Source organism: Marmota marmota, unplaced genomic scaffold (genome assembly GCF_001458135.2).
Source record: "Marmota marmota marmota unplaced genomic scaffold, marMar, whole genome shotgun sequence".
NCBI lineage: Eukaryota > Metazoa > Chordata > Mammalia > Rodentia > Sciuridae > Marmota > Marmota marmota.
This window is the reverse complement of record NW_026000068.1, coordinates 8091717-8116563: the sequence shown is the minus strand read 5'-3', so window position 1 is coordinate 8116563 and position 24847 is coordinate 8091717. Positions and strand designations below refer to the sequence as shown.

Below are 24847 nucleotides of genomic sequence, written 5' to 3'. Positions count from 1 at the left end.
TTTTTTTTTTTTTTTTTTTTTTTTTTTGTGGTGCTGGGGACTGAACCCAGGGTCTTGTGCCTGCTGGGCAAGCACTCTACCATTCCCTTCAATTCTTCATTCTTTGATTTTGTTCTGTGCTTTGCTGACCTTTAAGGTCCCCAAACTGAGCCCCTGTGGTGACTGCTATATTAATCTGCTGAATTTCTTCAAAATCCATGCTACAAAGCTCCACAACCATTGTGTTCTGCTGTTTTCACGTGAGTGTGTAGATACTGCACTCCATCGCCTGTGTGTTTTCTTCTCTCTGGCAGCTCTCACCTTTGTAAGCAGTTGTCACTTGCATGTATTCTGATTGCCCTGCCTAGCCTTTCTATGGCTGCTGAGCTTTTTTTTTAGTAAAAGCACTTGTCTAACCCAGGTCTCACTGAGAACATTCAGTATTTCATTCCTGCAGACCTTTGGAATTCCAGGAAGCCAACAGTCCTCTACTGAGGAACATGGAGAAAGCCTCTCTTCTTCATATCCATTAAGGCTCACAAGCTAGGAAGATTAAACTCACCAATTCAGTTGTTTTTTTTGTTTTTGTTTTTGTTTTTTGCCTTTTGGGAGTCCAGAAGGCCAGGTAAGATTAAGGCCCACCACCCAGGTTCCCAGATTGCTGAAGTTTAAGCTTTTTCAGGCCAACTGCTCTGCAGTTCTTATCCCAAGAACAGGATCAGCCTCACTAGTTCTGCTAGAATTCCAAATGATCCCAATATCCCACAGACCTGTAGCCACATGCCACAGGAGAGTTAAGCAGCGTAAGAGTCAGGGATGGAGAAGACACTGTTCTTTCTAATACTTAGGAGTTTAATACAGACCCTCAATAACATGCTACACATATACATTTACAGCTTGTGTTTTTTCCTCTACATATGAACATGCCTGAGAACCATCCGCACTAAAACAAGTTCATTTAATTCTTTTTAACTAATGTAAAAGAACTGATGAACTTAATTTCCTTTAGTTATTTATTTTTCCTCCTTCAGTGCCAGGGACTGAACCCAGGGCTCACACATGCCAAGCAAGTGCTCTACAACTGAGCTACATCCCCTATCTGTGGACAGAATTTCAAACAGCAGATGTACCCCATCTTATTTAGCTATTCTCTACTGACAGGCATTTTAAGTTCCTTTTTTTTTTTTTTGTCATTATAAAAAATGATGTATGAGCAGAAACAGCCTTGTGTTTCCTGCACACACACAGATGTCACTGTACAGTAGATTATAAAAAGTCGTACTGCTGAGTGATAATATTTTAGCATTTTAAAAAATGTAATCATGTAAAAGAATTCTCCAACATGATGACGACTTCCTAGGTCAGACTACTAAGAACACACATGTAACTGAACAAATTGTGCTTATTATTCCATGCTAAAAAGGAAGCACACACAATACAGGGAACTTGGGGCCACCTAGAGAGGGTAAGAATTATTACAGGATTTCAGCTTGTGTTAGAAATCTGGGTAAGGATTTAAAAAGGTGTGGCTTTGCTCTGTATCAGATGCTACTAAAAAGCAGAATAAGTTGTGATTGGCTATCTTAATAAACCTTATCTACAAAAAAAGGACAGCCTGAGGCCAAAACCTATAACTGGTAAAGAAGCAGCAATCATGTTAGCAGGAAAAGGGGGATGTCTGATCATTCTGTGGTCTGCACAATGCTCATGTTCAATATGAGTTCAGATAAGACTACAGAGATAGTCTTGCTTGTCCTGCTCTATCCTGATCACACAGTGACTTTGTATGATGTTGACATTCTGTGAAACAATGTTTATGTTCAACAGAATTTCATGGTCTGGCTGATGGTGGCAGATTAGCTCCTCCATGTCAGGGGGGCTATTCCCCTTTTCAATGCTGCACACTACATAACATTAGGAAGCATATAATATTTGTTTGCCTCATTTATTGTGATATGATCACTGACAACGTGAGGGTAACATTTTCCTGACCCCCTCCAATGCAAAGTTGTATTTTTCTTTGAGACTACTCATCTACAAAGTGATACTTGAACAGCATGTAAATAATCACTTCTCCATTGTATGGATGTCAAAACATGCATGAAAAATCTCTAAGAAAGTAGCAAGGGGTTACACTTTGAAACCTGCCTGTATCCAGCAGGATGTGGTAAAAAGCAATGCTGTAGACTCGTGATGCAGCATCTACTGTTTATAGGGACACTGATTTCCCCGAAATGCTATCTTAGAAGCCCAACAACCTTGGGTTACAGAGTTGTGAAAAAGCCCAGGTACATCTAAGAGCCCTCAGACAGTAACCCCAGATGGGTGCCAACAACCAACCAGCATCAACCCTAACAGTAAGTGATGACATGTCCAAAGAGGTCATACCACCACTCTTAAATTGTCCCTAGTCATTGGACTTCCCAGGTAAGGCCACACATGTATCAGAAACAAAACAGATAAGCCCCTCTCTGAATTTCTGACCCATAGACTCTGGGTGTTCTAAGCCATTAAGTTATGGGGGTAACTTGTTATATAGCAATAGGTAACTGAATATCCATAAAACTTATAGCCTCATTAATTCAATATCCATTGACAAGCCTTGGAATTTAAATTTTGTGTGTGTGGGGGGGGGCAGTCTGGGGACTGAACTCAGGGGCATTTAACCATTGAGCCACAACCCCATCCCTTTTAATTTTTTGAGATAGCATCTCACCGAGTTGCTTAGATCCTCACTAAATTGCTGAGGCTGGCTTTGAACTTGCAATTCTCCTGCCTCAGCCTCCCAAACTGCTGGGATTATAGATGTGCACCACTGTGCCGAGCTAGGATTATTCTTTTTTTAGGTATTACAAAAGAGTGGTTTTCTAATTCTGTTAATCCTTCTACCTTTTATTAGCTGGCATTATTCTCTATTTAAAAACTAAAAAACTCCATTTTCTTCAATTACTGATTCTATCTGCTCTGTAATGCAACATTTACAGAAAGAAATAACACAGGCTTATTTCTCTTTAGTACTCATTTATCTTACTAATTCTAGACTATGAGTCAGACTGGATTAGATTGTGTATTCTCTGTCTTATTTCCAGATCTGCCCATTAGCTCCTACCTGGAATATACTCCTTCCTTTCTTACCCATCTTCAATATTGTGCTAATTATATTGGCTTAGTTATTATCTCCTATAAAAAAATCACATCTGAGGGCTGGGGATGTGGCTCAAGCGGTAGCGCGCTCGCCTGGCATGTGTGCGGCCCGAGTTCGATCCTCAGCACCACATACAGACAAAGATGTTGTGTCCGCTGATAACTAAAAAATAAATATTAAAAAAAAAAAAAATCACATCTGAAACTGGCACACCTAGGCTAAATACTCTTCTACATGATGCTATAGCTCCCATGCTTATCATACAAACTACCTAGGCACCTGTCTAGCTTTCCTACCAAAATATAAGTTCCTCAGGTTCCTGCAGTGGCCTCATTTTGAGCTGGGTTACACAGTTCAGAGTCTGGGCACACATTAAAGTGCTTTCTGTTTGAGCTTTAAGATTTTTGCTTTGATATATGGGTTCCATCAGGCTACTCTTTTTAATGAACCTGAGACATTTGGGGAAATATGATATCATTTATTAAAGTATTAAAGTCAAAAAGAGCAAAAAAATTTACATTAGCTCAAAAATGAAAAGATCAGCCACATGCAGTGGCTATAATCCCAGCAGGAGGGATTACAGCCTCCTGCTGAGGCTGAGGGAGGAGTATTCCAAGTTCAAAGCTAACCTCAGCAACTTAGCAAGACCCTGTTTCAAAATAAAAAATAAATAGAGATGGGGATGTGGCTCAGTGGTTAAGCACTCCTGGGCTTAATCCCCAGTGTATACATATACACCCTCACCCACACCCACACGACNAAAGAAAGAGAGAGAGAGAGAGAGAGAGAGAGAGAGAGAGAGAGAGAGAGAGAAAGAAAGAAAGAAAGAAAGAAAGAAAGAAAGAAAGAAAGAAAGAAAGAGAAAAAAGGTCAACACATTAGTTTGTATCTTTAAATATTGGAGAAGCCTGGATGAACAGGGGTATTTTAACCTAAAAAGTAAGTTCTTTTAAAGAAATTATATGACCTAAAATTTCTGAAAGCAAAAGATTAATGGAAATTATTTATATAATTTTAGAAAACAAGGAGCCTTTCTAAACCAACTGGTTACAAATCAAAAATCACTTAAAATTATTCTTAATCATTCACTTAAAAGTATTCTTTCTGATCCCAACTACTTAAACTATGATCAGCAAAAGACAAGTATTTACCTGCCATGGATAAAAAAGAGGAGTCTGATCCAAAGGAACCCTCAAGGGAGCAACAATAACCAGCTCAAACAGGAGCCCCAGAAGGAGTGGGACAACCCCAGCCAGCAGCACAGCAACTATCAAGGTCTTCATTATCTATTAGGAAGCAAGAGACCATGGTCAGTAAGATGATCTTCCTGACTTTTAGACAAACTCTTTATTCCATTTGGAGGTTTATTTTTTTCTCCTTGACCTAATGCCTAGACCATTTTAAAATACTCATGCACATTTTTATGTTACAAGTTCAAATGAAATTTCCTGGTTCCATCACTATGAGAACTCAAATTATAATGAAAACTTTAAAACTAGTATTCATTATAGCTAGAAAGGGGATTACAGAAAATTCATTTTATTATAAATTAATAATAACCTGGTAACTATGTGCTTTTTTCCTCAAAATTCCATTCTCAGGTCTAGACTTCTGTTTGTCTAAGAAAACACTACTGACTGGCTGAGAACCCTGGTCCAACAGTCCCTTCCATAGGCTGATCCATGACCCTTGAAGTAGACTGGTATAGGGAAAGGGTTCTGCATAATCCTAGTTAAAGTAATTATCAAGACGATCAAATTGGCTCCCTTTAGAATGCCCTGATCCAAAAGTACTAGGTGGCAGCAATGGTCCATATCTGTCCATTTAGTCACATGGCTAGTGTATTAATGCAACTCTAAAAGCTGAACCAAGTGGCAAAATGAAAATAAAAGTTGAGGGAGTGACATATGCCAATTTGTTATATTATGTGCATGTATAAATATGTAACAACAAATACAATAATGATACACTCCAATACACCAATTAAAAAATGTAGAGAAAAAAAAGAAAAAAATGACATTATGGAAAGAACAACTATGAAATTCTGACAATGAAATCAGTTTTTGGAGACCTCTTTTTAACGTAGCCTCAGTGACTATTTCTGTTTCAATAACAGACCAAATGTGATATTATACATGGAAGACAAAGTACTTGCTTCTTTATAGGGCAATGTATTATGAACACATAATAACTGTACATAGGTGAAAATGTCAAATACACTGATTTGATCATTATATTCAGTATACATATATTATACATGGCGATTTGTACAGTTAATGTCAAAATAACAAGCTATAAACATAACTGTGTTTTTCTTTCAATAGTAATATTAAATGGACAAACGTCAAGTAACATCAAACTACAAATTTGGATGCAAAATTACAGTTGATTACACAAATGAAAAGTCATGAGCAGTGACTTACACATATTTACAAGTCATAGCCAACATTACATAAATCCAGACATTAATCACCATATTTGAAAAATCATCTTATATTTTTTTTACCCTACAATTGTGATCAACAAGTTTGAGAGAAATAATTTCCATTACCTATTATACTTTCACATTAGCCAAGACTTTCCTATATAGTTAAAGGAATCCAATTAATATGAAAAAAAAAAATGCCTAGATCCTGAAGTTAAGACTTTACATATTCAAACATATTTTTAAAATAATATTTTGGAAAAAAATACTAATAAAATAAAATTCTACTTAAATTTGGTTTTCAATTGAGTATCTCCGCTCTTAAAAATGCAATTCATCTCCACAAATAAGTTTTCCTAATTTTAAATTATCTTGTTTTCCAGGGTCTTTACCAGGTCACTTAGTTTTTCTTTTAACCCTCAAATACATTTGAGTATAGGACTGTAATTCTTGGAATGAAGCAGAAACTACTATCTTAAAAGAGTTTTTTCCTCCAAATTAAAAAAAAACAAAAAAAAAAAACCAAAACTACCACTATAATGAATGAAAGTAGGAATGGGAGAATTAAAGAAATGACTAGAAAAATATTCATTACACCTATAAGAAAGATGAATCTTTAATTACAAAAACTTACCATAAGGGACCATTCTTTAACTTTTTGGAAGATCACTCTTCGTCCCTGAGGCATCCATGCCACCAACACAGTCACCGCCCTTATGGTTAGCCAGCAAACATACAGACCACAAGCAGCTGTGTAGAGCTCATGGATTTTGGCAGTTCCAGTCCAAAAGGACATTAACCAACGGCCAGCAAATACTGAAAATAAAAAGGCTGACAAATGAGACAAGTGGCTAGGTAAAGAGAACTGCATTCTGATGTTTTATTAGTATTTTCACATTGGGGGGGGGAGCCTTTTAGAGCACAAAATTATTTGATTAAAGCAAAAGCAAAACATAAGTCAGAGGGGATGAATTCTCTCCAAGATAATGCACTCTGATTTTCCATGCCAATTACATGTTCTTCCCAGCCTGACAGAATTATTTTCACTGTCTTTAACCAACTGAAATCATTATGCACAGAGCAGAAAAATTTTCTACCTTTATTCTGTTATTTGTTTTGTCAACACTTTTTAAAATTTAGCAACATTATGATTTAGAGTAACTTTCTTCCAAATAGCTCATTCACCGAAAGCTAATTTTAATAAAAGGTAGGCACAATAACATTTTAAAGCACAATAGTAAAAGAATACCATACTAGAAGCAATTAAGACCACCTAAATATACTTAAAGGTAAGACAGAATTGAGAGCTATCTAAGAGTTGAGAGAAATCAATTCTACAGTGTATCCAGACAATCTCAAAGATAAGATCATTTACATAATTTGTAACTTTATTTACATGATGACTTCTCAGTAAGACTAGAGTTAACAAGACTCAAAATATCTAGTGAATGTTTACCCTATAGATTGCCTTCCTAATATGGTAGTGTTATTTTTGAACACCTAAAAAGGAGCTGGTAGTTGGACTAGTTTTCCATATATTACCTCATTCATCCTACAACAACGCCCACACCCACTATAGACACAATCTTCATTTTAAAGATAAGGAAACTAGACTCAAGTCAGGTGTGGAGATATACCTACCATCTTTAATTCCAGCTACCTGGTGGGCTAAAGCAGGAAGACAGAAAGCTTGAAGCCAGCCCAGGCAACCTAGTGAGACCCCCATTTCAAAATTTAAAAAATAAAAAGGTTGAAGTGTAACTCAGTGGTAAAGCACTTGCCTAGCATATGCAAGATCCCAGGTTCAATCCCTATTACAAGAAAGAAGGAAAAGGAGGGACAGGAGGGGACAGGAGGAAGGAAGGAACCAGGCTCAACAATAGAACCTTGCCCAACCAAAGTTATACAAAATGGAGCTGAATTTAAATTCATGTCTTCATCTTGACCACTGATTACACTGATTCCAAATTAAATTAAACTAGCTCAACAGTCAAATGTAAAGTCTTACAAGTCATTGTGAGGATGACCACAGACTTCTTACAAGTCACAAAATAGTGTGGGTGTGAAAATAACCCTTTTTTAAAAGACAAACACAGGGTTGAGTTATAGCTCAGTGAGAGAGCACTTTGCCCAGCATGAATAAGAAAGGCCCTGGTTTGAAACCTGGGGTGTGTGGGAGGGGCAAATATCTGTAAATGTTACATGAGAATGTGATCTGAGCTGGGTATGTGGCATATGATACAAAATAAGCATGTGCATGTTAATTTGAAAATATCAAAATCATCAGTAATTCCATAGAAATGTCTACTTTCTACATATATTTCTACTCTAGAGTTTTTTTTTGTTTTGGTGTTAGTTTTACATTTAGTGACCACCTTCTATTCTATATTTCTCATCAAAAAAGTGTTGAGGGTTAGTTTTTAGTTTGTAACAACGTTATCAGTTAATATGTAACTAATGAAAAGTAACTTATTGAGGTCAAAAAGCATCTGTATACCCTCTAACTATATCTCAGTATTCCTATGACTAAAATTACTTTCCATTATATGGTAGAACCTGATTAAAGGGAAACATTTACTTAAATGTTTAATGAAACTAAGTTCCTGGGGATTGAACTCAGGGTTGCTTTACCACTGAACTATATACCCCAGTCCTTTTTATTTTGAGACAAGGTCTTGTTAAGTTGCTGAGGCTGGACTTGAACATGGCAATCCTGCTTCACTCAGCCTCCCATATCACTCAGATTACAAGCATGAGCAACAGAACTGGGAAAAACTAAATTATTCAAGTATAAAAATAGTTTCCTTTTGTTAATTTTTTAAAAATATTTATGGTTAAAAACATGAAAATGAAACATTAAAAACTATAAATGTTTTTTAGCAACATGTTTAGTACTACCTTGCCTTCAAGTTAACTAAGCTTTGTTATTTTAATACCTGTGATATAAGTTGGAGTAAACTTCAGAGCAAAACCTTTTAGTTTTTTTGGTACCAGTGATTGAACCCAAGGGCACTTAACCACTGAGTCACATCCCCAGCCCTTTTCTAATATATTGTTTAAAGACAGGGTCTCTGATTTGCTTAAGGCCTCACTAAGTTGCTGAGTCCTTCCAAGTCGTGGATTACAAGTATGCACCACCACACACAAAATCTTCAAGGCCAAAAATCATTATGCTTTAGAAACTAAAAAAATGAAATTTTATTTATTTTATTACAATAATAATAATTTGGGGAGGTACTAGGGATTGAACCCAGGGATGCTTAAAAACTGAATCACATACTCGGCCCCCTTTTTAATTCTTTGAGACAGGGCCTTGCTAAATTGTTGAGGTTGGCTTTGAACTTGCAATCCTCCTGCCTCAGTCTCCCAAACTGCTGGGATTACAGATGTGCACCACCATGCCCAGCTGAAATTCTTATTTATTTATTTTTTTACCAATTGGGAGATTTAATAATAATTTCTTCAACTTACAGGGGCAATTTTTTTTTAGAAACATCACTTGAAATTAATTTTCCTAGTTTCTCTTGCCCAGCCTAAAGATTTATGGGAATAAATGTTTAATATAAATTTTATTTATATAAAATTATATTGAACTGGTGTTATAATCAAGAGAACAATACATTAATGTCTGATAAGAGTTGAAAGTAGCTTTAAGTATTTTTCTTAGTGTTGAAAAATCTAATATTTCTATACCTTCTATTTAATGATTACTTAAGTGGTACTTAAGTGGTTATCATGGTCAACATGATTTAGAATTTTCTTGCTGGATATAAATGAGGAGGACTAAGTTATTCTGCAACTCTGTCACTGGTTTTGGATTCTATCCCATTCACTTCCGACCTCTGGAGAAAATTATATTAAACCGCAGTATATACTTTTTAAATGAAGAAACATTATCTATTAAAATATCCAACAAATCTTAATGCCAGAGAAGATTAGTACTTGTGAATACCAGATGATAAAGAGAATAAAGTCTGGCTTCATAATGCTCTCTAGGAACAGTATACAATAGATGGGAAAGATAATTATATAATGAAAACAAACATAATTCATATTAAAACACTAGCTTGAAAAACTGATACATCATACAAATTACTTTTAGAAAATCCACCCTGTAATATATCCATAAAAACTGAGCGATCATAGTACTTTACGCCAAAAATCCGTTTTTTTTTTGGTAGTGCTGGGGATTGAACCCAGGGCCTTGTGCATGCAATGAGCTGTATCTGAATAAGCTATATCCCCAGCCCCAAAAATCCATTCATAAATTATATTTTGATTTTTGTCCCCAATGCTCTAAGGAATGAGTCCAATAAAATGAGGACTCCTAAACAGAACAAAATTCTATACTGAATTAAAAATTAGGATAATTTCATATCTGAGGAAAAAAATCACATTTCTGCAAGATATGACCTTTAAAAAAATAATGATATTAATAGCTGAAAAGTAGAATAAACTCATACCTGGTAGAGTAAGGCAGATGAGGCTGGCAATCAGTAATGTGATACACATGAAGACAATCAACAGAAATATCTGCAAAGCAGAACAAAGAGGGCATAGAGTTTTCACATGTATTTTACAACATACCTCAAAGAAACCACACGATTTTCTCATTGAAAAGAAACTGCCTAACTGTGGGATGGTGGCAAACAACTCAAGGGGCTGAGGCAGGAGGATCACAAGTTCAAGACCAACCTGAGCACTTAGTGAGACCCTGTCTCAAAATAAAAAATAACAAGTGCTGGGTTGTGGCTTAGTGGTTAAGCACTCCTGGGCTTAATCCCCAGTGTATACATATACACCCTCACCCACACCCACACGACTGGGGATGTAGCTCATTGGTAAAGTACCTCTGGGTTCAACTTTTGGGGGGGTGGGGGGAACCCTTAGTGATTCTATTTCTCATCTAGTCAGAAAGTACCTTTTGCTTAAGGCCTTTTTTTTGTTCATGGAGAGCCAAGAAGGCTGGGTAAAGACCACGGAAAGAGAAAAAAGAAACTCCCTATCAGGTCTGCTTTTTTATTTTTTTTATTCTAATTAGTTATACATGACAATATAATGCATTTGACACGTCGTACATAAGCAGAGTGTAATTTCTCATTTTTCTGGTTGTACATGGTGTAGAATCACACTGGTTGTGTAATCATATATGTAAACAAAGTAATAATATCTGATTCATTCTATTATTCTTCCTACCACCATATCCCCTCCCTCCCTTCACTCCCCTGTCTAATCCCAAGTACCTCTATTCTTCCCTAGCCACCACCCCACAATGTGAATTGGCATCCACATACCAGAGAAAACATTCAGCCTTTGGTTCTTTGGGATTAGCTTATTTCCCTTAGCATGATATTCTCCAGCTCCATCCATTTACCAGCAAATACCATAATTTCATTTTTCTTTAAGGCTGAGTAATATTCCATTGTGTCTATATAACACTTTTTCTTTATCCACTCATCTGTTGAAGGGCACCTAGGTTGGTTCCATAGTTTATGAACTGAATTGCTATAAACATTGATGTGGCTGTGTCACTGTAGTATGCTGATTATAAGTCATTTGGGTATAAACCAAGGAGTGGGATAAGTAGGTCAAATGGTGATTCCATTCCAAGTCTTCTGAGGAAATCTCCATACTGCTTTCCTTAGTAGTTGCACCAATTTACAGTCCCCCCAGCAATGTATAAATATACCTTTTTCCCCACCTTGACGCCTGCTTTTAAGAGTAAGAGGCAAAGGAAAAGATGACCTTCGTGTTTCCTCCAGTTATAAAGCAAAGTCCTTTAGAATTAGAACAGTGGTTTGTCCCTTAAGGGAGTAGGAAGAACAACAGTGCACTAATGACTATGGCACAAACGATGTTCAATATTCCCCTAACTGGTTCCTGCACATCCAAAAGCCCCATCTCTCACTGCTCCCCTTCTGCCTCACCTCTCTCCTGCATACATGCCCACCTTTCAAATATATTCAATTATCTGCAGTTCCAAGTCCACCATGGCTAAAGTACTCTTTCCTGGCATATTGTGGAATGCTCTTCCCACTTTCCAGTTTTTTCTCTGCCTGATCTCTCTACTTTATTAATACAGTTCAGGCATCATGCCCTTCATGGGGATTCCTTTGGGCTTATACTATGCACCAGTGGCTTCTCAATGAAGCCATCATAGCACCCTCTGTCCATAATCTAACTTAAGAACCCAAATCTGCCACTGCTTGTTTTCCTATCTCCCCAAGTAGATAGTAAGCTCTTTCAGGGCAAAGACTATGCATGTTCTCTATATCCTTCATGGGCATCAGAAGTGGTGAGGTGTGGAAAACACATCTGCAAGACTCAATGAAGACATCTGATCCACAAGTAGTCCAGAAAGGCATTATTACAACTATTTTTAGAAAAAAAGAACCAAGGCTGAAAGGTAAATAACCTACCCAAGTTTCAAAATAATCTGACTCATAAGCTCATATCATTATTAAAGGGCATTTAAAATATAACTGACTGGATATAATTGAAGGATGAGGTCATTGTAATAATACAGTAGTCATCAGCTTACATTTTTGACAAAATTGTGAATCATAAACGGATTATTTGGTAGTTTAAGATGATGAAATTGGACACTTACTTAACCAATCTGACTTTTAGTTTCATCAGCTATTAAGGTGAGATTACCACCCACACCTCACCATATTTGAGTGGGGATTAAGTGGGGGAAAAACATTAAAATACTTATTCCAGTTCCTGACACACAGTTGAAATGTACCAATGTTAGTTTCTTTCTTACTCTGTATAGTCTTTTCTCCTTCTCAAACAGGAAAGAGCAAAACCCCATGAAATCCTAATTCTATGGCCCATCTCTAAAATTTGATAAACTTATTTGATCCCTTACTTATGTTGCATAATGACGGTAATAAAACATGGGTTCTTATCAGGAAAGTTTAAGGCATAACCATATAACACCAATGCTAACAGCACAACTCTCAATAGAAATTTGGGAAAAAAAGCATTTCTAGTTAAGTCTGTATAGTACTTACCCTGAGTGGAAAATTTAAAGGCCGGCGGTAAGGCTGAAAGCCGACAGGACCTCCCTGCTGGAGTATGGCTTGGTGGGCTGCATGCAGACCTTCTCCCACCACAGGAATAGCGTTGTTATTTCGAGCATGCTGGTTATTGTTGACTTGTTGATTTGCACTATTCTCACTTTCTTCCTGGTCTCCCAACAGATAGGAATGAAGATCCCTGTGTGAAAATTACATCAGTGAAAAAAATCTCATTTCAGGTCAGAATAAAATGGTAGCCATGAGAGTTGCTTTCTTAATATTTACTAAGAGTAGAAAATGTATATGTAGAATCTATACACCACACACTTAATCTATTTTGGTTTTTGCCAATATCTGAAAAGAAATCAGGAAATTAAAAAAAAGAAGAAAAAAAAAAAAGACAACATACAAGACATTCCATGTGAAGATCTTCAGGATGGGGGAAATTATTTTCTTCTCTCCAGATGACAATCATACCTACTGTGATATGTAGCTTAACTAAATTCTCCTAGCTGCATATCACTTAAGCCAAAAAAAAAAAAAATGAGACTGGGGAGAAGCGGCTAAAGATAAATGTTCAATTACATATAACCAAATCTATAATATTTCATGTTATGATATCTACAGAATGCCCAACATTTTCTGTGAAAGTTTTAAATCACAATAAATTAATGAAATATGGTTACTAAGCAATTGAGAATTCAAATCTGAGAAGAGTTTATCAATTTAGAGTCTCTAAAAATAAAGGAAAGCTAATTTGTTTATAATGTACTAAAAAAATTAAATAAATTCTTGGCCTGTATAACAGCATGAAAAAACCTAGATAAGAATCAAACCTCCATAACAGGATAAAAATTGTGTACATTCTCCAGAAAAGGGTGGACTGATAAAAATATACTCACAGCAAGTATCCCGCAGTGACAGTCCATGCTCGCACAAGCCCCTTCAACCACTGTCTCGTATGTCCTTGTTCGAGTAATGCTGGCAAGACAACCTGAAGCAGAAGCAGCTCAAGGGACAGTTCGCTTACTGGAGCATCACTAAGACAATATAAAGAACCATGATGTATAATGTGAATTCTATTTTCCATTGTAACTATATATTAAATATTGAATAAAATTAAAACAAAATCCAGTGAGTCAAATAAACTCACTGTCTTTATTACCTCTCCTCTCTCCCCGTCTCTCTCTAACTCAGTGAAGTTTCCCTCCCAGATTCTACCAAACTTGTTTCTGGTAAGGGTCACCAATGGCCTTCATGGTATTAAGTCAAAGGTCAGACCTTGGCTCTCACCTTGTTATGTGAGTAATATGATTTACAAATGTTCACCCTTTCCTTCTTACAACATTTTCTCCCTGAATGGCTAAGATCAACCTAGAAGAACCAAAGGGCCCCAGGCTCTGTCTTCTTCTTTCATCCATGCTAGCTCTCTAGGTAAATGTGACCCTCATCTGGTCATATGGGCTAAAATATCACCTTTCATTACTTCCACCTAATACTAAGACCTCTACTCTAACTCCCAACTTACATATCCAAAATGCCAGTTCAACACTTCACAATGACATATATTAGACAACTTCAATTGGTTATGTTCAGTATCAAATTCCCAATCTTCCCTTTTAATCCTGCTACTTCCACAGTCACCCTAAATCTTAGTAAATGGCAACTCTGTCCTGCCAGGTGCTCAAGACAGAAACTATGATCCTGCTGACTCCCTTCTTTACATTGCACATTCCAACAGTTACTGAATCCTATTGGCTATCTCTTAACAATATCCTAAATTCTAAATGCTTCTTGGCCTCCCTTGCTACCTCCTTTATCCCAGCCACCCCCACTTCTCAGCAGGATTACTGCATCACTCTCCTAGCTGGCTTCCTATTTCCAACCTGATTACTCTCAGTAACTTCTCTTCACAGCAGGCAGAATGATCTCCTTAGTTTCCCCAAAAGCTCTTCAACTTATTCAGGGAAAAGCCAAATACTTAGAGCAGCCTACAAAGCTCTCTGTGACCTCTCTGACTTCATAGCCAACTGCTTGGACCCACAACACAACACACTTCCCTAAAGCCAAGCTGGCCTCCTGCTGCTCCTCAAACAGACCTGGGTGCTACTGCCCTTGCCTGACCTCTTGCAAGGACACATGGTTTACCCCTTCACTGCCTTCTTCAGGGCTCTTTTCAGCTGACACCTTCTCAGCTCTTTATTGGTCACTCTTTCTAAATAGCAACCCCAACCTGGCTATTCTCTGTATTCTCTTTCCCTACTTCATTTTTCTGCACTATAACCATTTGGCATACAATATAGTCTACCTATTCTGAAGTCTGTCTCCCTATCCCCAAATGTAAGCTTCATAGAACAAAGATTTTTCTTGATTCTGTTATGTTCAGTTATACCCCTAGGTTATAGAAAAGTGCCTGCCATATGGTGAACCCTAAGTTGAAGAGAAGAATGAACCACATACTAATATATAGCACAAAAATGTTGTTAAACTTATAGATACAACTGATTACCAAATGATTTTATTCCAACAATATATAAAGCCAGACCTGTTTTCTGGTTCTCATCACAACTGAACCCAAACACACACTATACATGAATGAAAGGTAAGAATTACAGAATTGTCCTACAAATCTACAAAAGTCCTACATGTAGAAAAATAAAGTCTTACTGCAAAAGAGTAACAATTTAAAAAGCAAAAACTGAATTTTGTATTTTAAATTAATTTTCAGCATTTTTTCTGCCACTTAAGAAAAAAATCAACATATAAATATTTGTCAGTTTTAATTTAGTGGATACAAATCTGAGATTTCCTATAAAGGCATTAAGACCCAAATAAGTCAAGTGTGTTGGCGCATGCCTGTAATCCCAGTGGCTCATGAAGCTGAGGCAGAAGGATTACCAAGTTTAAAGCTAGCCTCATTAACTCAGTGAGGCCCTAAACAACTCAGCAAGACCCTGTCTCTAAATAAAATATTATAAAGGGCTGAGGTTATGGCTCAGTGATTAAGCGCCCTGGGTACAATTCCTGATACCAAAAAAAAAAAAAAAAAGGAATTACTACTGCTCTCTTGGATAAAAGAGCAAATATTTATAAAGTAATTTAACAGAGATTACAGAAAGAATTAAGTAATAAAACAAAGACAAAGACAACTTTAAAGGACAGAATAATGATTTATTTTGGTAAGGGATAATAAAACCTTGATCTAGACCTGAGATAAAAATTTCTTAGTATCTATGAGAAATTAATGTTTTAAAAGTTTAATGTAATCTGACCATCAAATCCCTAACAGTGGTAAATTATTACAGCTATTTTAAATTTTAGCAACTTACCTGTACAGCATGACATTGTAGGGAAGAAAATTAGGCAGTAGACTCTTAATTATACGTATAGGAAGCCAAAGCATCAGGAGGACAATGGAGCCAAAGACAATCTGCAGTAAGAAAGAGGACACGACAGCACTGTGAGAGTCCACCATTTTTATGCAATGCAGGTAGACTTCTAAACACAATTAACTCTCAGCCCACGCCTGTATCTACTCAGAGCCCAGGTGGTTTCACTCTGTATACTATCGTTGGGTCACTCCATATAAATTACATTTCTAGGATGGCTGTTCCCCTCATTGAAAGGATTGACCCCTTTCTCCAGGTCACAAGTTCTGAAACAGGAGCCACAAAGAATCATCATTGCAGGACTTACCAGAAGAAAGCTAGAATCTTATGATGAAGAACTGCCTACAACTTCAACTAAATAAATATCTGTAATCATCTAAGACATGACCCCTATTAATGGCCACAAAAGATTCCAAAAAGCACAATATTACTTTCAGAATTTTGTTTTGGAAATATGTAAGATTTACCAAGGTAATTATTTCTTACAGATGTAAGAAACTTTCAGATGCTTCTATTAAGATTATACTTTAGAAGGCAGTAACAAATTTTCATTACTTGGATGCAAATTAAATATAATTCAAACACCCATAATTGGTAGTCATGCTACTACACAACTAGATGGCATATTTATTTTAGTAAACTTCATTTTATTTATTTTTAACAAAGAAGTAAAACAGCTATTTGACAAATGAGTTCCACAGGCTTAGATAAGTGTAATCTATCAAAACTCTATCAGCCCTCCTGAACCAAAATCAACAACAAAAACCCCGTTAAATGAAACTGAAGAATAGCACACTTTATTCAAAAAGAACAATGGAAAAGTCTGCTCACCACTGACAAAATAAATCTTCGGAGATGCCTATAAATGGGCAAGTGGATCATTTCCTGTACTGGATTAAAATCTGGATCATTCAAATTTCTTAGAAACCATAAGACACCAGGTCGAAGTACCTGTAAATATATTTTAAGTGTTATAAATAACCTCCAAAGTCTATAGGTTCTGTAATAATGAGTTAAAACATTACTGAAAAATACGCTCCTGAAATCATTCTGGTATTTAAAATAGGCTCCATAAAATTCATATGATTTTCATGGGAAAAAGTTCCTAAACTTTAATATTTATGAAAACAGACCTGTGGTTTGACAACCTGTGATGGTTTTAATCATTTCACTAGGGGGGAAAAAATTCAGAATTCAATTTGTTAAGAAACTTAAATAGAAAATTAAACACAATCAGAACTAACTTGTTATCACCTAGGAAAAGGACTATGTTACAACTTAGTGTCCAAAGAGTAGATGTGATTTCAGTTTTACAGTTCCCCAGAGGAGTTATCTTAATTAAATTCTGTTGGGCACAGGGACACATGCCTATAATCCCAATGACCTGGGAGGCTAAGGTAAAGATTGCAGATTCAAAGCCAGCCTCAACAACTTAGCAAGACTCTTGCTCAAAATAAAATAATAAGAAAAGGGATGTTGACGAGTGGTAAAACACCCCTGAGTTCAATCCCCAATACCAAAGAAAAAGAAAGGAAAAAAAAAAATTCTATAACTTCTTAGTATCTTCATTTTATTATCTTTTTTTTCCCTTCTGAATGGAAATCATCACACAAAAGGCTCTGAGGAAATATATGAGGCTGGGTACTATGCCTTCAGGGTTCAAACTCCAAAAATTACCCTATGTAAAGCATCTATTCTGTCTAAGCCTAAATTTCTCCCATCTACCAATTGAGGTAGTAACAATATATGATCTTGGGCTGGTATTGTGGCGCAGTGGTAGAGTGTTTGCCTGGAGCATATGAGGCACTGGGTTCGATCCTCAGCACCACATAAAAATAAATAAATAAATAAAGATATTGTGTTCACCTACAGCTAAAAATACACTTTTTAAAAAATACATGAGTTTCTAACTCCCTGACATTAGGGTTATGTGCCAACAAAAGTCCACATTAATAAAATAAAAAACTTAATTATAAAATATTTTATCCAAAAGGATTTCTGAGTTATTGGACAGGCCAGACCAGGACCAGGGCCATGTTTCATGATGCTGAGGCCCACCATGCTGGGAATCACATTTCCTTGTTTCTACATTACTTATTGTCTATATTTTCATGAAATTTTATTCTTATCCCAGTTGTTTAAAGTTTTAGTTTTATAATGATGTATTACTGGTTATAGATTTATTTTTTTATTCCAAGAAAGTTAATTTTCTAATTGTGCCATACAATGTGTATGATATACATACTATAGACACATTCATTATGCTATTATTTAGTTAGGAATAGAAATCTGGTTTATGAATGAGTACCTCTGGAACTAGATTTATATGCTAACTTAAATGTATATTAATATTTCAAGTCATTAATAGTTTGTAATTGATGTGTAACTCAGGATATTTTGGATGAGCATGTAACTATAGCTACATCTGTGTTCAGTATATTATATAAATATAGATGACAACACACTGATTGGGTATTGAGAAATAACCGTATTCAAGTAGGTGTGTTTGTCTTGGGCATTGAGCTCTGAACACCTAAACTGAAGTTGGTTTAGAAAATAAAAGACGAAGAAATAAATTAACTGAAAGCATCTGATACAGGAATCAATCTAAATCATCAAGGAAAATCATACAGATAGCTGCCATCCAAAGTTTATAATATGTTACTTCTATTTTTTTCTTTTTCAGATTCAAAAAGCATTTAATTTTAACATAGCCTGCATATCTGTGACGTTTTCATACATGGACTCAATAAACTATAAATTGAAAACAAAAACAAAAAATTTTATCATGTTTGTTAGAGTCTGTAAACAAGTCAAAATAACACCTGGCATTTTGCCAGGGGAATGTTAGAGTTCGTAAACAAGTCTGGATGGTGCCTGGCAAAATGCCAGAGGGAGTGGTTTGAGAAGTAACAAAAGCGAGCCATTAAGTGTGGAGATTCCTGATTGGTTGACTGATGTATCTAGTTTATGTTAATTAGATAAGCTGTGTGGAATGTATAAATACTGCTCCTGTCCTGCAATAAACGGCTCCTACTCCTGCTGTATCAACGTTCACAAGTTGTTCGTCACCCCCCGGTTATTTTGCTGCAGCCGGACTGCGGCACATGTTAACAGTGAAATTTAGTATTCACATATAATTCGTTTTTAAAAACATTACTGTACTTTCTTTAGTCTCAATCACTTGTTTGAGTCACTACATGATTCAGAAGAATTTAGCCCCACCTGCTTCCCTCCTCGAATATTTCAAAGAGCAAAGTATATCATGAACAGCATTCAGACTTCATAATTTTTGTATTTCTGGTCTGTTCTCCTAGCCCTGCACATCTCCCTCATTGCTCTCAGTAAACTGACTTTGTTGAATAGCTGTATCCAATCCTAGGAATAGAGAACAGGAATCCTGCCTTTATTTCTATAACCTCGGCATACAGAACAGAATCTGGCAATTGGCTTGAAATGTAAACTAATTAAATACTAATCTGCTGGGCTGTGGTTGTAGCTCAGTGATAGAGCACTTGCCTTGCACGTGTGTGAGGCATTGGGTTTGATCCTCAGTACCACATAAAAATAAAATGAAAGGTATTATGTCCATCTACATCTAAAAAAAATCATTTAAAAAATAAATAAATACTAATCTGCTCTCCTTCTCTTCCAAACAGTAAGAGCCAGATTCTGAAACTAGGATCAGTAGATGGACCAATCTGGCAAGTGAACTGCAATCATAAATTGGAATCATAAAAGGACCCTCACTGTAATTCTATATACTTAAGGTGCCTGCTTCAAAACTTACATATTCAATTCTACAAAACTTTATCTTTTGGAGTTATTCCCAGTATTACATTTTCTTGAATGAAATCTGAGACAGACTTGTATCACACCAACTCAAAGACTTTAGATTAAAAGGATGGGTACTGATCTCTACAAAGTAAAACAAGTTTGTTTTCCTCAGTATAATCATATTGGAAAATTGTTAATCTGTCAATTTTTGACAGAAGCCACTGAAAATAGCTTAGAGCAATCAAGTCAATAATTCCCTATGAGTTATTCCCTCCTAAAATAATAGAGAATATAGTTTAGTTAGGAAATTATCACAGCCTTTGAAGCATAACTGGTTGTACAGCATCAGCATTTCCCTGTAGAACTTACCTCTCTCAGTAACAGAATGAAGGAGGCAAAGTAGAACACATACACCATTCCTACTAGCCAATGTAGAAACATGGTAGTACCTGGAGCCGATTGAAAACTCAGTTCTCGATCTTTCAGAGTAGCATCAAACATTTCCTAAGTCAAAATAGAACAGGTAAAAGAGATATGTACCACCTATATTTGTCAAATTAACATCTCCACCTTCTAATAAGTAAATAAATCACTATATACATAAGGTATGATGTTCTAGAGCTGCAGTTCTTTTTTTTCTTTTTCTTTTGTTGGTACCATGAATTGATCCCAGCAGTGCTTAAACACTGAGCCACATAATACCCAGCCCTTTCTTAAATTTTACTTAGAGATAGTCTCACTGAGTTGTTTAGGACCTCACTAACTTGCTGAGGCAGGCTTTGAACTCACAATCCTGTCAGCTTCTAGAGCCGCTGAGATCACAGGAGTGCGCCACCGCACTGCACCCTGCTGCAGTTCTCTTTATGCCATTTCACAGTATATTCGTGACATACAACTGGGTATTACTTCAAAAGATGCATACACACTTTCAAACTTCCAAACATTAAAAAAAAATGACAAACCAATTAGTAGGTAAGAGCTTTACTAATGGTGTAACTGTAAAAGAACCATTTTTAATTAATGTAAGGCTTCCTATCTTGGTTATGGGTCTGCATTCACAAGAATTTTTAATAGTAATGAAGAGGGTTAAATGTTTACCTCAGAACCAAAAGCAGCTTTTCTACACATAAAATTTTTTTGAAAAATTAAAAAAACTGATTATCACTAACAGCCAATAGAGATAATGACTGAGCATCTTAGTTAAAAGAAATGACTGGCATTATCATAAAATTTAGAAGGAATAAATAAAATTCTCCACTGGCTATTAAGAACATCCCAATCAAAATACCATGACACTGAAAATACAGAGCTTCAAAAAAAAAAAAAAACCACTGAAAATAGCTTAGAGCAATCAATATTAAGATTCTACAGTGATACATTTTCAATGAGAATAAGTAAATTTTCAAATATTTGCTTCCTATAAAAGGAATCTATTTTAAGCCCTGCATGGTGGCACATGCCTGTAATTCCAGTGACTTAGAAGACTGAGGCAGGAGGTCACTAGTTTGAAGTCAATCTCAGCAATTTAGTGAGGCCCTAAATAACTTCTGTCTCAAAATAAAAAATAAACAGGCCTAGGAAGTGGTAGAGCATCCCTAGGTTAAATCCCTAATGCCAAATATATATATAATTTTTTTTTTTAAAGAAAACTATCTTGAAGACTTTCTTTTTTGAAACCTTGAAATTATGAGATTATATGATAAAGAATACTCCACTTACCAGGGAACAGATATCCAGCCACCAGCCACAAATGAGAGGGAACACTCCAATTTCTACCACCACTAACAAAGAGACCTTTGAAGTAAAAAATAAATGTTATCATATCACCCAAATGTAAAAGAAACCACTTCCAGTTTTAACTTACAAAAAGGAGTTACCTTAACAACAATATAGCAGACTCCTAGTAAGCGACGAGACCTATGAAATTTAACAAGAGTTGCCAAGCCCTGAAGCATTTAGTCAAGGAAAAACTGAACACTGAAGGGTACAATAAAACAGGAAACTATTTAGATTATACTCAATATTTTCTGACAAATATCATTTCACATTTTGTTCACCCTCACTCTTACTACAAATATTACAACTTTTACTAAGATGACAAGGGGAAGGAAAACAGTTCTATTACTAATAAAAACAACTCTTTATACTGCCCATTCAATTTGATTCATTAAAGGATACATGACAAATTATCAGTGTTATTGCTAAAAGTATATACCCAACTATGGTTGTGATTAGGCCTTCAAAATGAGATGCTTGGACCTGGAAATAAAACAGAAATAAATAAAAATTTAACTTTATCACATAGCCTATACCCCAGTTTTATCACTGTATTAGCAATTCAGATGATCAAAAGTGAAACACCTAGGCAATATATAACTGGAAAATGACTGTAAAATCCTTTGGGATAATATATTTGCAAGGTAACTTTCCCAGAATACTATATATTACTCAAAGATGAAGAAGAACTAAAGAATAATATTTTACCCAAGGTGCCAAAATAACAGAGTGAGTGAAATTTGACAAAAATTAGACCACTGTAATACAACAGTTTGCCTCTAGGCTGGCTACCAGGTGGATCTGCTGAAGACTGAACACCAAAGCAGCAGTCTATTGCCCAAGCAGCCTATCACCCACCTACCTGACAACATCCTAACCATCTCATTCTCTACCATTAGAAACATTGTTTAAGCTTCCCTTGTTCTCTAAATGCGTTCTGTTGACTTACAGGGAACAGGAATTTGGAGAATGACAAATGCTGCCCATCTATATCTTTTGGTTCCCAAGTTTTAAACAGCAAATGGCAACAAAAACTTATCAAAACATTTATCTGAACCTTTCAAGTTCTTGTATGCAACTAGTAAGAACTGGGGAACTGTATTAAAAATTGAAATGCTTCCAAAAGTGATCTATCAGATCTCATACATGAAAAATTGAACAGAAGATCCCAGCCAGTTCTTCTTCAAAGACTAAGTCCTTCTGAGGTCCCCCAAAAAGGAGTAGTAAACCATTCAAATATCTATCTCTGGAAAATAATGATAAAATGTCCAAATTCAAGTAGATTCTTCAAAAAACACTATAGCCCATCATTCTAAAATGGACATATTCCCTTTTTAACAACTGATTGATATATTATTAATTTTCTAAATTCCATATGGGTCATCTAGGAAGAGAAAGGAACATTCTAGTTCATAAAGTGGCTAGAACGTCAGCATGTGGAAAACTCTCCCACAGTAGTGCCTTAGGCCTGTGCAACAGAAAGACCAGACATTTCAAAGCATATCTTTGTTAGCTGGCATCATATATCCTACCACCTACTGATCAACTGTTATAGCTTTAAAAGAAATGGATAAGACTGTGTTGGCAAGCCATTCCTTTGTAGAAGGCAGACTAAAACATGAAGTAACTCTTTTGAAAATTATTACTTACTCAGAAAATATCAAATTTGGGAGTAATTAACAAAAGTAAGTTTGTAGAAGTATTATACTCACATGTTCTTCAAATCCCAAACCAACAAGGGAGAAATGACCAATGTGGTAAGGGCAAAATGCTAAAAAGGAGGGGGAAAAAAATATGAAAACTACAACATCAAAACAATGAACACCCCTAGTACAGTCCCCCACTAAAGGGAACCAGCTTCTTTGAGAAATGGAAGATTCAGACCTGGACCAAAAACGTATTGCACCTAGGACATTATAACCAAAGAATAATAAAGTTATCAAGGTCTAATAAGACCATGTCAAAAGGACACGGGAAACACCGTGAAGAGGGTATTATGGGTCTCTTTAAGAAAAGATGATTAAAACAAACAACAACAACAAAAAAATCTAATGACCAAAATTTATAGATGCACACCAAACATACATATCTAGAAGTTCATGATACTCAAAAATAGGGAAAGCCCAAAATAACATCCATAAAAGAAAAAACAGCAACATCACAGAAAATGTTTTAATTTTTTGGAAGTAGTTAGCACACAAAGGTAGTAGTTATGCATATACTGCTTAGTCTGAAAATTGATAAATAAAGGGAAAAAACTGAGCATCTACCTGGCTTCTCCTAAGCAACAAAGTTCATGTTAACTGTGGTAAGGGCAAAATGCTAAAAAGGAGGGGAAAAAAACAGGAAAACTACAACATCAAAACAATGAGCACCCCTAGTATAATCCCCCACTAAAAGGAACCAGGGCTTCTTTGAGAAATGGAAGATACAGAACTGGACCAGTTGATTAGAATAAATTTTTGTTGGTGTGGGGGGTGGGGGTCCAAGGGATTGAACTCAGGAGCACTTGACCACTGAGCCATATCCCCAGCCCTATTTTGTATTTTATTTAGACACAGGGTCTTAGGTTAGTGCCTCGCCATTGCTGAGGCTGGCTTTGAACTCGTGATCCTCCTGTCTCAGCCTCCCAAGCCACTGGGATGACAGGTGTGTGCCACCGCACCTGGCAAGAATGAAATCTTTATAGAAAAACCTGCCAATAAAAATTTTTAAAAAAATAACAATTTGGGCTGGGGATGTGGCTCAAGTGGTAGCACGCTCGCCTGGCATGCGTGCGGCCCGGGATCGATCCTCAGCACCACATACAAACAAAAGATGTTGTGTCTGCCAGAAAAAAAAAAAAAACACTAAAAAAAATAAATAAACATTAAAAATTCTCTCTCTCTCTCACCTCTCTCTTTAAAAAAAATAAAATAACAATTTGAAAAATCAGTATTTTGTAACACCTAATAAATGATTCAGGCAAGGATCATCAAGAGTTGGTTCTCAGCCTTATGTCTAAGACCAAGGGTAGAATTAAGAGTTAATAAAATCATTAGTTAAAAGGAAGATGAAACCTTCTACTTTCATAATGATACTAAAATGTCATCTCATACATAATCTTATCAGGTAAAGAGAAAACTGGGATTTCAGAATAGAGGTTCAGCAGTGCACGAGGCACATGCCTATAATCCCAGCAGCTCAGGAGGCTGAGGCAAAAAGTTAATGAGTTCAAAGCCAACATCAGGAACTTAGCAAGACCCTGCCTCAAAATAAAATATAAAAAAGGGCTGTGGGTGGGTGGCTCAGTGGTTAAGTGGCTCTGGGTTCAATCCTGTACCAAAAACCC

General features: G+C 36.1%; 1 protein-coding gene across 1 annotated transcript in view; it reads right to left on the bottom strand.

Moving 5' to 3' along the window:
• Window positions 1-24847, bottom strand: part of Marchf6 (membrane associated ring-CH-type finger 6) — a 71040-nt gene that overhangs the window by 12530 nt on the left and 33663 nt on the right. The window contains exons 11-22 of the mRNA XM_048814197.1: window positions 23229-23287; window positions 21919-21999; window positions 21618-21686; window positions 21460-21534; window positions 20110-20244; window positions 16795-16914; window positions 15904-16004; window positions 13477-13614; window positions 12569-12773; window positions 10013-10082; window positions 6184-6365; window positions 4276-4410 (exon numbers count right to left, since the gene is read on the bottom strand). Coding sequence (XP_048670154.1) covers window positions 4276-4410; window positions 6184-6365; window positions 10013-10082; window positions 12569-12773; window positions 13477-13614; window positions 15904-16004; window positions 16795-16914; window positions 20110-20244; window positions 21460-21534; window positions 21618-21686; window positions 21919-21999; window positions 23229-23287 — 1370 coding nt within the window. The remainder of the gene's footprint in view (window positions 1-4275; window positions 4411-6183; window positions 6366-10012; window positions 10083-12568; window positions 12774-13476; window positions 13615-15903; window positions 16005-16794; window positions 16915-20109; window positions 20245-21459; window positions 21535-21617; window positions 21687-21918; window positions 22000-23228; window positions 23288-24847) is intronic.